Source organism: Dipteris shenzhenensis, chromosome 23, assembly GCF_047967505.1.
Source record: "Dipteris shenzhenensis isolate YYH24624 ecotype China chromosome 23, Dip_SZ_1.0, whole genome shotgun sequence".
Lineage (NCBI taxonomy): Eukaryota > Viridiplantae > Streptophyta > Polypodiopsida > Gleicheniales > Dipteridaceae > Dipteris > Dipteris shenzhenensis.
This window is the reverse complement of record NC_141618.1, coordinates 52,654,670-52,667,546: the sequence shown is the minus strand read 5'-3', so window position 1 is coordinate 52,667,546 and position 12,877 is coordinate 52,654,670. Positions and strand designations below refer to the sequence as shown.

At 41.3% G+C, this 12,877-nt stretch overlaps 1 protein-coding gene across 3 annotated transcripts; it reads left to right on the top strand.

Moving 5' to 3' along the window:
• Nucleotides 1-5,930: 5,930 nt before the first annotated feature.
• On the top strand, nucleotides 5,931-9,235 carry LOC147887542 (amidophosphoribosyltransferase, chloroplastic-like). 3 transcript variants are annotated; one of them, XM_087394446.1, is made up of 3 exons: nucleotides 5,931-6,109; nucleotides 6,180-6,348; nucleotides 6,731-9,235. In XM_087394446.1, exon 3 carries the CDS (start codon nucleotides 6,801-6,803, stop codon nucleotides 8,547-8,549), a length of 1,749 nt encoding a protein of 582 aa, XP_087250572.1. In that variant the 5' UTR covers nucleotides 5,931-6,109; nucleotides 6,180-6,348; nucleotides 6,731-6,800; the 3' UTR covers nucleotides 8,550-9,235. The 3 variants fall into 3 exon arrangements, with proteins under 3 accessions (XP_087250572.1, XP_087250570.1, XP_087250571.1); XM_087394444.1 differs by having other exon boundaries at nucleotides 6,591-9,235; XM_087394445.1 differs by lacking the exon at nucleotides 6,180-6,348.
• Nucleotides 9,236-12,877: the final 3,642 nt, after the last annotated feature.

The following is a 12,877-nucleotide window of genomic DNA, read 5'->3' as shown; positions in this document are numbered from 1 at the left end:
GTACTCTCCGGATGTGTGGCATGATGCCATGTCTAATTTGGGGGGATTGACAAACACAGACACAAAAATGAAAAAAAAAACAAACACAAGAGCGGCTAAGAAGAGGCAAGACAATTTGTCACTTGAAACTCAAATTCACTTTACTAAAACTATGAAAAGACAATTATTTGCTTAAGAAAATTATAGGAAAGAGATGAAAAGAGAGGAAAGGAGAGTATAAAAGAGAAGGAAAGAGAGGAAAGGAGAGAATGAAAGAGAGAGGAAAAGAGACAAGGAAAGAGAGGAAGCACGGTCAAGGCAGACATTGCGTCTTTCTGAACACCGACAGGTTACATGCATTGCTTGAAAGGAGCATTTTCAAAGGACAATAATCTTAGAGGGCTCAAGTCCCATGATTGGCACAAGGTCTTCCAGGTATTCTAAGCTGTAGGACTAGTGTACCAATAATCGTGATGCGTCATATTAGTGTAATTATGATTATGTTATATTATTGACATTACTTATTTGTTGCTTGGATAGTTATCCTCCCAATTACAGTGAAAGCGTGCTTACAAGAAGATGTTAGAAATGCTATATTCAAGATCAGTGGTATTGTGAGGTATGCTTACTATCAACTCACATTGATTACATTTTCTTCAATTTAAGTTGAATAGTCTATAGAACGATCATGAATCTTACATAGGCAAGTGGGGTGAATCTAGCTGGCTGAAGCGAGCCATCACCCAGCCTTGATCATGATACTACATAACAGAATGTCACTTGAGGCGAGATGAATCCAACCGGTTGAAGCGAGTCATCATTGGACCCCAACTGATAGACATCATACATGCACACACACATAAGCAAGCAAACATAAACATCACACATATTCATCTCTCGCTTGCCCTCTCTCAGATGGGGTGAGGTGAATCCGGCCGACTGAAGCGAGCCATGACTTGGCCTTGATCATGATACTACCCAATAGAATGTCACTCGAGGCAAGATGAATCCAACCGGCCAAAGTGAGTGATCATCTGACCCCAAGTGATAGGCATCATACATGCACACACACATAAGCAAACAAACATAAACATCACACATATTCCTCTCTCGCTTTTCCTCTCTCTGTTTCCTTTTCTCAACTGGGGCAAGGTGAATCCATCCAAGCAAGCGAGTTATCACCTGGCCCTGAGTGAAAAAAAAAAGCAAGGCTAGAAGCTCACCAAAAAGGGCCTACAGTGGTAAACTATGAGAAACTGCATAATACAACGGGAAATTATGTGAAAAGTGAATGAAAATGATAGGATTCCCTCCTTTTATTCATCGCAACTGAACACACTGGCCATTGAGACACCAGACAGTATGGGTTTGGCACCCTACGATGTCAGTGCAAAATTTTATAAAAAGGCCCTACCCCACCCTCACCCCCACCATAGTTGTCGCTTTCATTTGGATGTCTCTTTCACTTTCGTCTCTTGGTGAGTTTATCTGCTTTAGGCTTTCACAACAACACAATGCATCCATAGATACCTTTTCAGATGCATTTACTGAATTTAAAAAAAAAAGGATGGGCGCGTCTATTAGCACGTCTACAGGAGCATCTATATAATGGAAAGATGTGCAAATAGACACGCTATTAGATGCTCTAATAGTCGCTCTTCAAATATTTTAAAAAAAAAGAAAGGCGCACTAATAGACGCTTTACATAATTTTTTATTTTAAAAAAACAAAATGTTGTGTGGTTGAACAGAATGCTGTGTGGTTGCACGAATTCCATTTCTATAGTGTGCAATGCAATTCTTACAACCAACAACTTATTATTTGCATGATTCCACGCACATCTATAGCTATTGGTAATTTTTTGATATATTATCAAACGAGTTAAGGGACAAAGTACTAGAATTTGAAGGGTATATACCTTCTCTCACAATGTTATTTTGGTTGATTTTATTAATTATGTGAATACATAAGGGGCATTCTCTCATGGATACATAAGGGACATTTATCATGGATACACTTGATGAGAATTTGTGACTCAAAAATAAATTGTATTAGCAATTCTAATATGATCTGCTCATCCCTACCAGGCTCATTGTTGCAGAGAATACAAAATAAGATTAACGACTATTATAGGCCACACAGGCCAAGATCGCACTATAAGATCTCATCATTAGTATCTCTTATCTTGTCAACAACTCCACATCCATATCCTCAACATAATTCCAATGAAGGCAGAAATTCAAGCAGTCACAGATTGTTTCTTTATAATCTCTTTGGGAGGCCCTTATTGTTCTTTCAGCATCTGCATCAAATCGGCCATACAGAGTGCTGCAATAAACGTAGGTTGCTTAAGAAGTCTAAGAGATCTTATCCCTTTCATAATACATTGTAAAAGTCTTTCGCTCTCTACTATCTTCTAAGTCTCCTCCCTCTCTGTCTGCCTCTGTGCATCGAATTCCTCTCTCTCCATCCATATCAATGGAGAGCCTTGTCAAATTCTTGCATCTCTCCTTGCTCCTTGGTCAGCAATCCATTCTTTGAGACTGTCGATTCTAGACTCCACGTCTCCGACGATGCCAAGGACATTCATGGTGGGTGGGGAGATAATAAATTAAGAGTGATGAAAGAAGAATGTGCTTGTAGAAGGACTAGGATGGACTAAAGAAAGGAGTGTGATAATTATATTATTCTTGTCTTCAATCACTTTATTTCATAGATTTAAACCGGTTCAAAATCTATCATCTGATGTGTCTCTCACATTTACAGTCTTGCATCTCCTTCCATCTTGCCTGCAGCCTTACAGCAAAACACTTCTTCCACTTTTCTCTCGTTACCTTCCTCGCTCTCGTTACCTTCCTCCTCTCGTTTCCATGGATCTTTTTGAAGTCATCGATTCCATCAAGAAAGCCATTAGCACCAACAAAGAATAAATTGCCGAGAATGAGGGGAAGAGGGAGGAGAGAAAGAGACATCCAGCTCCGTTAACCTAGTACGAGAAGGACGAGTTTGCTCATCAAAAGAGCTTAGAGAAGGAGGAGAGAGGAAAAATAAGTAGGTCTACTAGCGAAATAGATAAACTACATTCATATAGGAGAGAGCTAACATACTTTCTAAGTGAGATATCTTCGCGTGTGGCTCATTATGAAAGATTTCCACCCCACAAAGCGCAAGCCATTTGGAATAGACAAAGGACTATATAGGAGAAAATTTATCATTTCCTTACTTCTCTTCTGTAGTTTTAACTACATCGATGATGATGAGATGAACTCAGCCCTTGAATGGGTTGAATCTAGGATTTCAAAAGAAAATATTAATGCCTTCCAGTGAGAGGCTTATTGTAACTTTTGGTGTTTGTCAACACCTTTATAAATATTGTGAGAGTTTGCTACGTCCAGTTGCAACTTTTGATGGTGTTTCCTAAACACCATGATAAATATTAAGAGAGGTTACAACTTGTGAATCTTATTTTTTGGTGTAACTTATCTTAGCCTTATTGTAACTTTTGGTGTTTGTCAACACCTTTATAAATATTGTGAGTTTGCTTAAAACTGTAACTTTTGAAGGTGTTTGTTAACACCATTATAAATATTAAGAGAGTTTACAACTGCTGAATCTTATTTTGGTGTAACTTATCTAAGGCTGCGTTAAATTTTATAATTTTAGTTTCATCTCCTTCAAAAATATCAAAAATTTTGCTTGTTTTTATGTTTTCATCTATGCTTTGAAGATTGGGTTTTTTCTTAAATTTTATCCAAAAACTAGTTCAAAAGTATATGTAAAAATGAATTTGTACATTGACAAGTCCAAAATTAATGAAATAAGTGTTGTAATATGTACACTCGTAAGTATGTGTTCAAGTGTACAAGCTAGTGGGTTTAGGCTTAACATCAACTAGCACGTTGATTTCTAGTCAAAATAGTTGCCTTAGTCCTCCACTCCAAGGCACCCCATGACATGCTCATGTGTATCAACATCCATTTTCAAAATCACCTTTTCCTACTTTCCATTTCATCTAAAACTTAATAGCCCTCAATAGATGAATGTAAAAATACATCTATACTCCACATAGAGGGAAAATAAGACATAGCTCCCATTGCTTCACAATTGAAATCTCATTGCGTTTTTCATGATCCCTTGTGATGCATGCACTCTAGAAACAACAAATCTTTCTTGTTTTGAGTGAAAGGTTGTTGTTTAAAAAGCCCCAATATCCTATACAAATTGTGTGCTCCATCAATGGTCTCACAATCTTGTCTATTTCTCGTTTGCACTTCATCTATTTCCACCTCATTGAATACTTTGCATTAGGCCCCACACACACACACACCAACCACCACAATCCAGACACATCATATCAATCCATAACATCCACTCATCTTCCTAAAAAACTCTTTTTGTTGCCAAGATTGACCAACACCCAAGCATCATGCTCTTAAAATGTAAATAGAACTAGATAAATTTATGGTTCAATTCATCATCTTATCTATTGGCTTACAATTCATGACCTCCATTGTATTTTTATTGGGAGATCATTATTATGATTTCAACCTCATTTCATTTCACCCAGAATTCATTGATAATGTTTAATGTGGAAACACAAAAAGTACTTTCAACCTTGGATTCATTGTGATATACTAATGGACTTTCTATGTTTACATGGACAAGATGTACTAACATTTTCAATGCCTATTCCATATATTGAAGGGTTTTTTTTTTTGAAAAAGAGCTGGCTTTTATTGCAAAAAACCCCCATCAAAACTTATCCCAACTTGGGAAGTTTCCCCGAGCTCACATAGGTATGCACAATTTGAACAAACAGAAGAGTTGTTCCCAAATCCTTCAAATGACCTGCCACCAAGTCATCCATCTTCATGAGCAGTCCATCAAAGTCTTGAAGATATACTACGACCCTTGCAATCACCGAGTAGACATTCCTCCACTACTCCAGCATCCCAAAACACTCTTTGCAAGACTGCTCTAATATAAGGCCAACAACTAGCCAATGTCGACAGCAGACCTAAAGTGTCCCCCAACAATATCTGTTTCCATCTAGCCCAAGTATAAAACTGAAGCGTCAAACTAGTCCTCCGCACTATAGCTTCCATTTTGGACCATACTCCCCTCACCTCGATGTAGGATCAAAGCAGATGTTTAACAGATCATTCTGTCATCCTCCCACAGAGCAGGCATATAGGATTCATGGTAATCCATCTGGCTAGTTTGGCTCTCACAAGCAATCATAATTGCATTGACTTCCACAGTAAGAAGCTCACCCACCAAATCTTGCACTCTTTCCAAACCCCTTTCAACGGGGTGGTCTACTACTTATCTTCCCTTCTTGATCTCTATTTCTTGTTAAGGTCCACCAGCTCTGGCATTCTTAGCAACCTCTTATATACAATCTCAATAGTGACATTGATTTGTCAACCAGCTTTTAGAGCTTAGTCCATTAGATGGTCCACCTAGGGAGCTTTAGCCGCAAATAGCCTTGGACTCCACTTACAAATCAGCGCTGTATTCCTCAACGCCATATCAGCTAATCCTAAACGCCCTTGTAGCTTGGAAGCCTTCAATGCATCCCACGATATATAATCGTTTTTCCTTGCCTCCCTCTTCCTAAAAAAGGATCTAAACATATGCTCAATCTCTAGCCAATGTGACCTTTCAAATTCCAAACAGATGCAATATGAGTTGTGATAGCTGGAGGGTTCCACTGTAAATGTGGCTCAACAAGAAGGCACAAAGGGGGTTTGGTTCCACTATGCTGCCTGCCTAAAAATTCCAAAGGACATTCGTGGCCGCCAATATGTTCAGACGTAAGTGTGTCCGTCCGATATTTGTGGCCGCCAAGAAGTCAAGAGGTAAGCGAGCTTGTCCGGACGGAGGTGTGTGAATCCAAGCCAAGCCAAGCCAAGCCAAGTCAAGCCACCAGAAAAGAAAGGGTCTATCCAGGGCTAAGCCCTAAGAATCACCACCACCCACAATTTCCTGTGTGAAACACAATCCCCATTTGAATTTCAAGTACTATGAAGAATAAGGGAGCCTGCCTTCACTTTTGGCGGTTGTGCTTCTTGTTGTCACTCTGCACAAGCTCCTCCCCTGAATCATCCTACCTTGCTCCATCTGTGCGGTGAGTCTTTCTTCTTTTCTCTCGCTAATTCATCCCTTTGTTCGATTACTAGCTATGAATTTGTATCCAGGTAGAGATTTGTCGAGGCGGAGAGGCTGGGAGGGCGGCAGAGGAGCGGCTGAGAGAGGCACGACACAGGGAGCAGAGGAAGAGGAGCGGAGGGAGGGGACTTTTCTATTCCTGAATTCCGATTCCTAGCTATGAATTTGCGTCGGGCAGCTGCAGGCGGATGTTGAGAGGTAGGGAGGGCGGGAGAGGAGGCTGAGAGGGAGCAGAGGAAGAGAAGGCGGAGAGGGGGGGAGCAGGAGAGACCGGCGGCTAGGGTTTGGGAATTCTGTTTGCGCGTTTGCTTTTGAGCTCGTGATGATCAAGGCTGCCTGCAAGAACATGATTTTTGCAGCGAATCAGGACGATGATTCGTGCTCAAGTAGAATAGACCTGAAATTTGGCTTGTCGCTGAAAAATGCCGATGCTTGTTCAGCAATCAAATAGCGCGGGATGCCGATTTTTTGTGGAGTAGCATACAGCTGACTCCTGAAGATGCTGCTGTTGACGACGGTGGAAGGACCAGTGGTCGAAGTTGCGAAATTCTATCGTCTAATTGGTGATGATTCTGTGCAGGAGGCAGTGCTGCGATTGTTTGCTTTGAAAGAATAATCGACGCTCGCTTTCTTGAACCTGAAGCTTATTTATGGCAGCTTTGCGCTGCTGCCAGCAGCATCCGTCTTCCCACGTTCTCTGTTCCGGACGGCCCAATCTTTTCAAATGTGCTCTTTCGAGTAATTCAGCTTGCTGCGGCAAAGCGTCTGTGTTTCTAGGTGCTCTGTCGCCCAGGGGAATCCATAGGTGCACAGACTCGTCCCTAAAGGCTTCCTGCGTTCACCATTCGCACACCTCGAACGTATCGCTTTCCGCAGAGCAGTCAAATGAGGAAGGTATTGCTCAAAAGTCTCGTTCGTGCTGCGATAATCCCATGGCGGATTCCCGTAGCAGTCGCATCGAAGATGGCGACTCCTTAAGGGAGGAGTGCGGTGTGGTTGGCATTTTCGGGGATCCTGAGGCTAGCAGGATGTGCTACCTCGCCTTACATGCGTTGCAACACAGAGGGCAGGAGGGCGCAGGAATTGTAACGTCAAACAATGGAAACTTGCAAGCTATCACGGGGATGGGACTCGTTTCGGAAGTTTTTGACCAATCGAAGTTGAACGAGTTGCCAGGTTCGTCAACAATCGGTCACGTCCGCTACTCAACTGCAGGATCTTCTGCACTGAAGAATGTGCAACCTTTCGTTGCAGGGTACCGGTTTGGATCTGTAGCCGTGGCTCACAATGGGAACCTTGTAAATTACAAAGTTCTCAGAGCTGTGCTAGAGGAGAGTGGTTCCATCTTCAATACCTCTTCAGACACAGAGGTAGTTCTCCATCTGATTGCAATCTCAAAGGCTAGACCGTTTTTGCAAAGAATCGTTAACGCCTGCGAGCAGTTGGAGGGGGCTTATTCCATGGTGTTTCTCACAGAGGACAAGCTAGTTGCAGTCCGGGATCCTTATGGCTTCCGCCCCCTTGTTATGGGGCGACGGAAGAATGGTGCTGTGGTGTTTGCATCTGAGACGTGCGCTCTGGATCTGATCGAGGCTACATATGAGAGGGAGGTGAATCCTAGCGAGGTGATAGTGGTGGATAAAGACGGTATCAGCTCTTTATGCTTGCTTCCACACAGGCAACGCAAAGCATGCATCTTTGAACACATCTACTTCGCATTACCTAACTCGATTGTCTTTGGACGCTCTGTCTATCAATCACGCTACATATTCGGGGAGATTTTAGCAGATGAGGCTCCTGTGGATTGTGATGTTGTCATTGCAGTGCCAGACTCAGGAGTAGTGGCAGCACTTGGCTATGCAGCTAAGGCTGGATTGCCCTTCCAGCAAGGGCTAATAAGGTCTCATTATGTTGGCAGAACGTTCATAGAACCTTCACAAAAAATCAGGGATTTTGGGGTAAAGCTCAAACTGGCTCCTGTCAAGGGAGTTTTGGAGGGGAAAAGGGTGGTAGTGGTGGATGACTCTATAGTGAGAGGAACCACATCTTCAAAAATTGTCAGATTAATCAAGGAGGCAGGAGCTCTAGAGGTGCACATGCGCATTGCCAGTCCACCAATTATTGGATCTTGCTACTATGGGGTTGACACTCCAAGCAGTGAGGAGCTCATTTCCAACAGATTGAGCATGGAAGATACAAGAAAATTTATTGGTGCTGATTCTCTAGCCTTCTTACCACTTGAGAAGCTGAGGCGCGTGCTTGGGGATGAGGCACCCACATTCTGTGAAGCATGCTTTTCAGGCGTTTACCCAGTCCCTCCTAACCAAGTACAGAATAAAGAAGTGGAGGCAGTCTTGAGTCGTTTACAGGCTTCGAATCTAGAGCCCGCAGGCATATAAGGTGCAGGCTGGCATGCAGTAGGGATGCCTTGAAGTTTGAGACTTGGTAGCTGTGCTGATTGGAGAAATCATAGTTCACAAGGCAAAACATTTCCTCATTAGGAGATGAATGTGTGCCTCAGGGAGCCCTCATTTTTCTGGCAGCAAGGGCTGTGTCTGTGCTTTGGAGGGAGTGAGAAAGAAGGGCTTCTATCCTCTCTTCTGACATATGTTGTCTATCCAATGGAATTTCTGAAAGTGGGGTTGATAAAGTAGTACATTGGAACACTGATTCTGTTAATTGCTGTCTACAAACTCTTCAGCAAAAGCTTCTGCTAGTTCTTAAGTATTCCGAAGATGTGCTTCTAGAGCACCGAAACTTTATTTGTGCCTCCCAGAATAGACTTCTCTTGAAATGCCATTGTTCCTGGAGATTTAACTTGGATCAACTGACTCAGTAGGAGCAAAATAAATCTGAAAATGCGCTGATTTCTCAGACTGTGAAAGATAACATTTCACTTTGCTTGTTCTACGTTCTAATTCATGATTCGAGCATGCTCTGTATACACAAAATGGAACTCAGTATGAAGACCTTTGTAACATGCTCAAGTATGTGTGGGTGTCTTGATTGAGAGCATATGTTTATATTATTGTCTACACCCACCGTTGGGCACTGATGATGTCATCGGAGTAGCTAGTCCCTGATATGCATGATGGAGTGTAGGGTTTGAAATCTTGCTCAAGTAGTTTGTGTCACATATTTTGCTATTAATGTGGAGATAAGATTTTGAACATTATGATTACTTTGAAATAAGATTGTGGGTGCCTAAGATGTGTACTAAAATCAAATATAAATTTCTTAAGATGTGCGTACTTGCTTTTGGATTCATCTATATTCTCATAAGTTTTTTCCCCCAATTTCTAGCTCCCATGAGCTACATTTTCTAAGCTTTTTTGGTTGCTTGGGAGTTGTCTTTAGTAGAAGTTGGGTTTGGATGAAGGGTACTTTTGGTTTGCCCATTCTTTTATGCTCACCTTCATCATGGCTGACTTTGCCCTTGGTTTTGACAAACACTCACTACAAAGACTAGTGAAAAGCACTCACGCACGCACGCACACACACATGTTCCCCTTCAACTTTGGTTGGTTACACAGTTATTAAACTCATGTGACTTCTTGACTCAATTCTAATAAACTCTTTCTCACTTTCTACCGTTATGTTTTTTTACAAAATGGTCCATGGGACTTCGCATTCCAAGAGGGATCGTTGAATAACCCACTTCCTCCACCCTCCCAAGCCTCTCAAGTGGTACTTTCTTGCTTCCACAACCCCGAGTTCTACTATTTCATTAGATCCTACAATCTCAAGGTGCTAAAGTCAAGCTCCCCTCTCCTCCTTAATACCCTTTCTCTCAATGATTGGATAAATCTTCTTAAGTTTGTTAATAATGAGGATGATGGCACTTTTTCTAGGCTTAACAAGGCTCCCTCCAATCTTGCAACCATACAACTTAATGATAACCACTCCTGCAATGAGTTCCTTTTTGTCATTCCAAGCCTTCCAATAATTGTCAACCACAGATGCGCATGCGCACGCACGCACGCCCATTTTTTAAATTCTAATAATTATTTGCTAATTCTCAAATTTTGCTAATTATTTGCTAATTCTCCTTATTATTTCCTTCTTTCTAAATTTCCTTTACCTTTTTTTCAAATTTTCTTAAATATTTTTAAAATTTTTTTTATTTTCACCTTTTTTTTTCTCTCCCCTCTCTCACTAGTCTCTCTCTCTCTCTCTCTCTCTCTCTCTCTCTCTCTCTCTCCCCTCCCTTCCTCACTTTCAAGCCTCCTCACTCTCTCTTCTTCCCCCTCTCTCTCCTAATTTTCTTAATCCCCCCCACAAAAAAAGAAAACCCACCGCCACATATCTCGCCGACCCACCTTTCTCGACTTTCGTACTACATGACCCACCAAACGACCTCCCCGACGGTTCACTTGCTGCCTTGTACTCTTGCTATTTTTACGCTTGCCTCTTCCTTGTACTATCCTACTTGCCTCTTTAGCCTCTACTGCCATACTTCCACCTACTGTACTGGCTATCCACATCTCCTCCTGAGCTCCTCTATCACGCTCTGTGTCTGCGATCTCTGTATCTGCTGTAGCGCTGTTCTTGTAAACCACACTCGCTACCACTTCCTCTTCATTGAGTCTTCATCTTTGGCCTCTGCTCTCTGTGATGAATATCCCATTCCAGCTTCCCAATTTTGCACCTCAACCCCCGTGCGCCACCACACAATCAGCGACCGCCTTGAGCCCCGCACTTCTCCTCGAAACCATGGACTAAAAGGTTCCAGTTTTGTCGTTATGCTTCTTAACTACCTCACCTCTCCCTTCTCTCTTAGTTCCAACCCCCCTCCCCCCCTTCCTTTGCTTTTACACTCCTCCTATACCCTTGCATTATTTACCCTTTTCTACTCTCAAACAACTTTCTTTATTACAAACTTACCTTTTTATCTTTTCATATTATATGTTCCTTTATAATTCCTTTCTGTATATAAGTACTTTAACCCAAATTCTTTCCACTACTTTTTCTCTTTATTTTTCCCTTTAATATTTTTTAAAATTTCCTTTATTTTAACCTAATTTTTTTCTCTACCCTCTCTCTCTCTCTCTCTCTCTCTCTCAATATAACGACGATTAGGAACAAACCGACTGGGTCGGCTTGAGTACATGGACAGCTATATAAGCCTACTACAAACTCGAACTGCAGAGTATATGACCAAGGATGACACATGGCTCATACACGCTTTTTGTCGATGGTCTCAGCCAATAGTCTTCTTCTACTTCATCTTCTATTCCCATAGACACAGGTAGTACACGTCCCATGCAGTATCGCATCATGGGCGAGTATACAAGCGCGCGCACACACACATACACACTGACGCCTGTATATTTATGATTGGGGTTGGCAAGCTTATCTTTGCCAGACCACAAGCACATATAACATGACATGCAACTATTTCTTAAGCAAGTTTATCCCTTGTTTTTTCACAAACTCACAAGTTACAAATTTTTGACTTGATATAGGATACCATTACTCTGATGGATGAATAAAACTAGGCACTTGCCTTGTTGAAACTTGGTTGAATGGCAAAAGATGATTAAGAAAACCAAGTAATTGGTCTTGGTAATCTTGTAGATATTCAATTTGATACTACTTTTCATTATAGGATAGTAACTTGGGCATGATGCATAATGGTGAGACCCCGGAGCAACCGTGATCTAAATTCTTGGTTTTTGACAATATCATCTTCTTATCTAAGCGACTTTTTTATTAACCTCTAAGCTCCCATTTTAAATTAATGTCAACCATGTAATTATGTTAAATAATTAATGTCGACCATGTAATCATGTAATTAACTTCATCTTCTATTCCCATAGACACAGCTAGTATGCGTCCCATGCAGTATCGCATCATGGGTGAGTATACACACACACACACACACACACACACACACACTTACGCTTGTATATACATGATTGGGGTTGGCAAGCTTATCTTTGCCAGACCATGATGATTTTCCTCATGATATACATATGATATAGAATTGATTCCAAGTCTCTTCCAAGCTAAACATGGGTGTACTTCGACAATAAGTTATATAGGTTAAGACAAGTTATATGGCCCATACTTGACTTGCATTTGCAACTATATAGACTAAGACAGGCCTATGATTGGACCTTATCAAGTATTGTTTACAACTATTGGTCACCAGTAAAAACTCGTGATGGAGGTCAAACTCATATAACATTGACAGCAGATTAAGCCTTGTAATAGGTATACTATAACTTGAATGCATGATCATAGGGATGCATAATTGTCATGGTAAAATAACATGAGAATCATCCAACTACTTATGAGAGGTATACATGATTTTACATTTAAATGCTCGAATTGATGCTAGAAGGTGAACCAACTGCGTCAGTTCAGCCACGGACTATCTATAAAAGCCGATAGATGAAGAATAGCCTATGAACTTTTGAATGGAACATGCAATAATTTTCCTAAAATGCTCACTTTCATGTGTGGAAATCAACCCATGCCTAGTCGATTTCAGATCCTAAGCATGAGGTTATTCAAATGATGGCAAAAAACTTTACGTGACCATTATACTTAATTCTACGTAGAATTCCACACAAGGAAATAGAACGACCTGCAAAAGTGAACCGACTGAGTTGGGTTGGACATGAAAAGGATATATATACCGTCCAAACTAGCCATAGATGCTCAAGACACGGCTTCTTCCTATTAAGCTAGATACGTAAACTTCTACTCGCCTCGCTGCCCT

Excerpts from the sequence above, each read along its gene's own strand:
- LOC147887542 (XM_087394445.1), top strand. The coding sequence starts at position 6,801 with ATGGCAGCTTTGCGCTGCTGCCAGCAGCATCCGTCTTCCCACGTTCTC.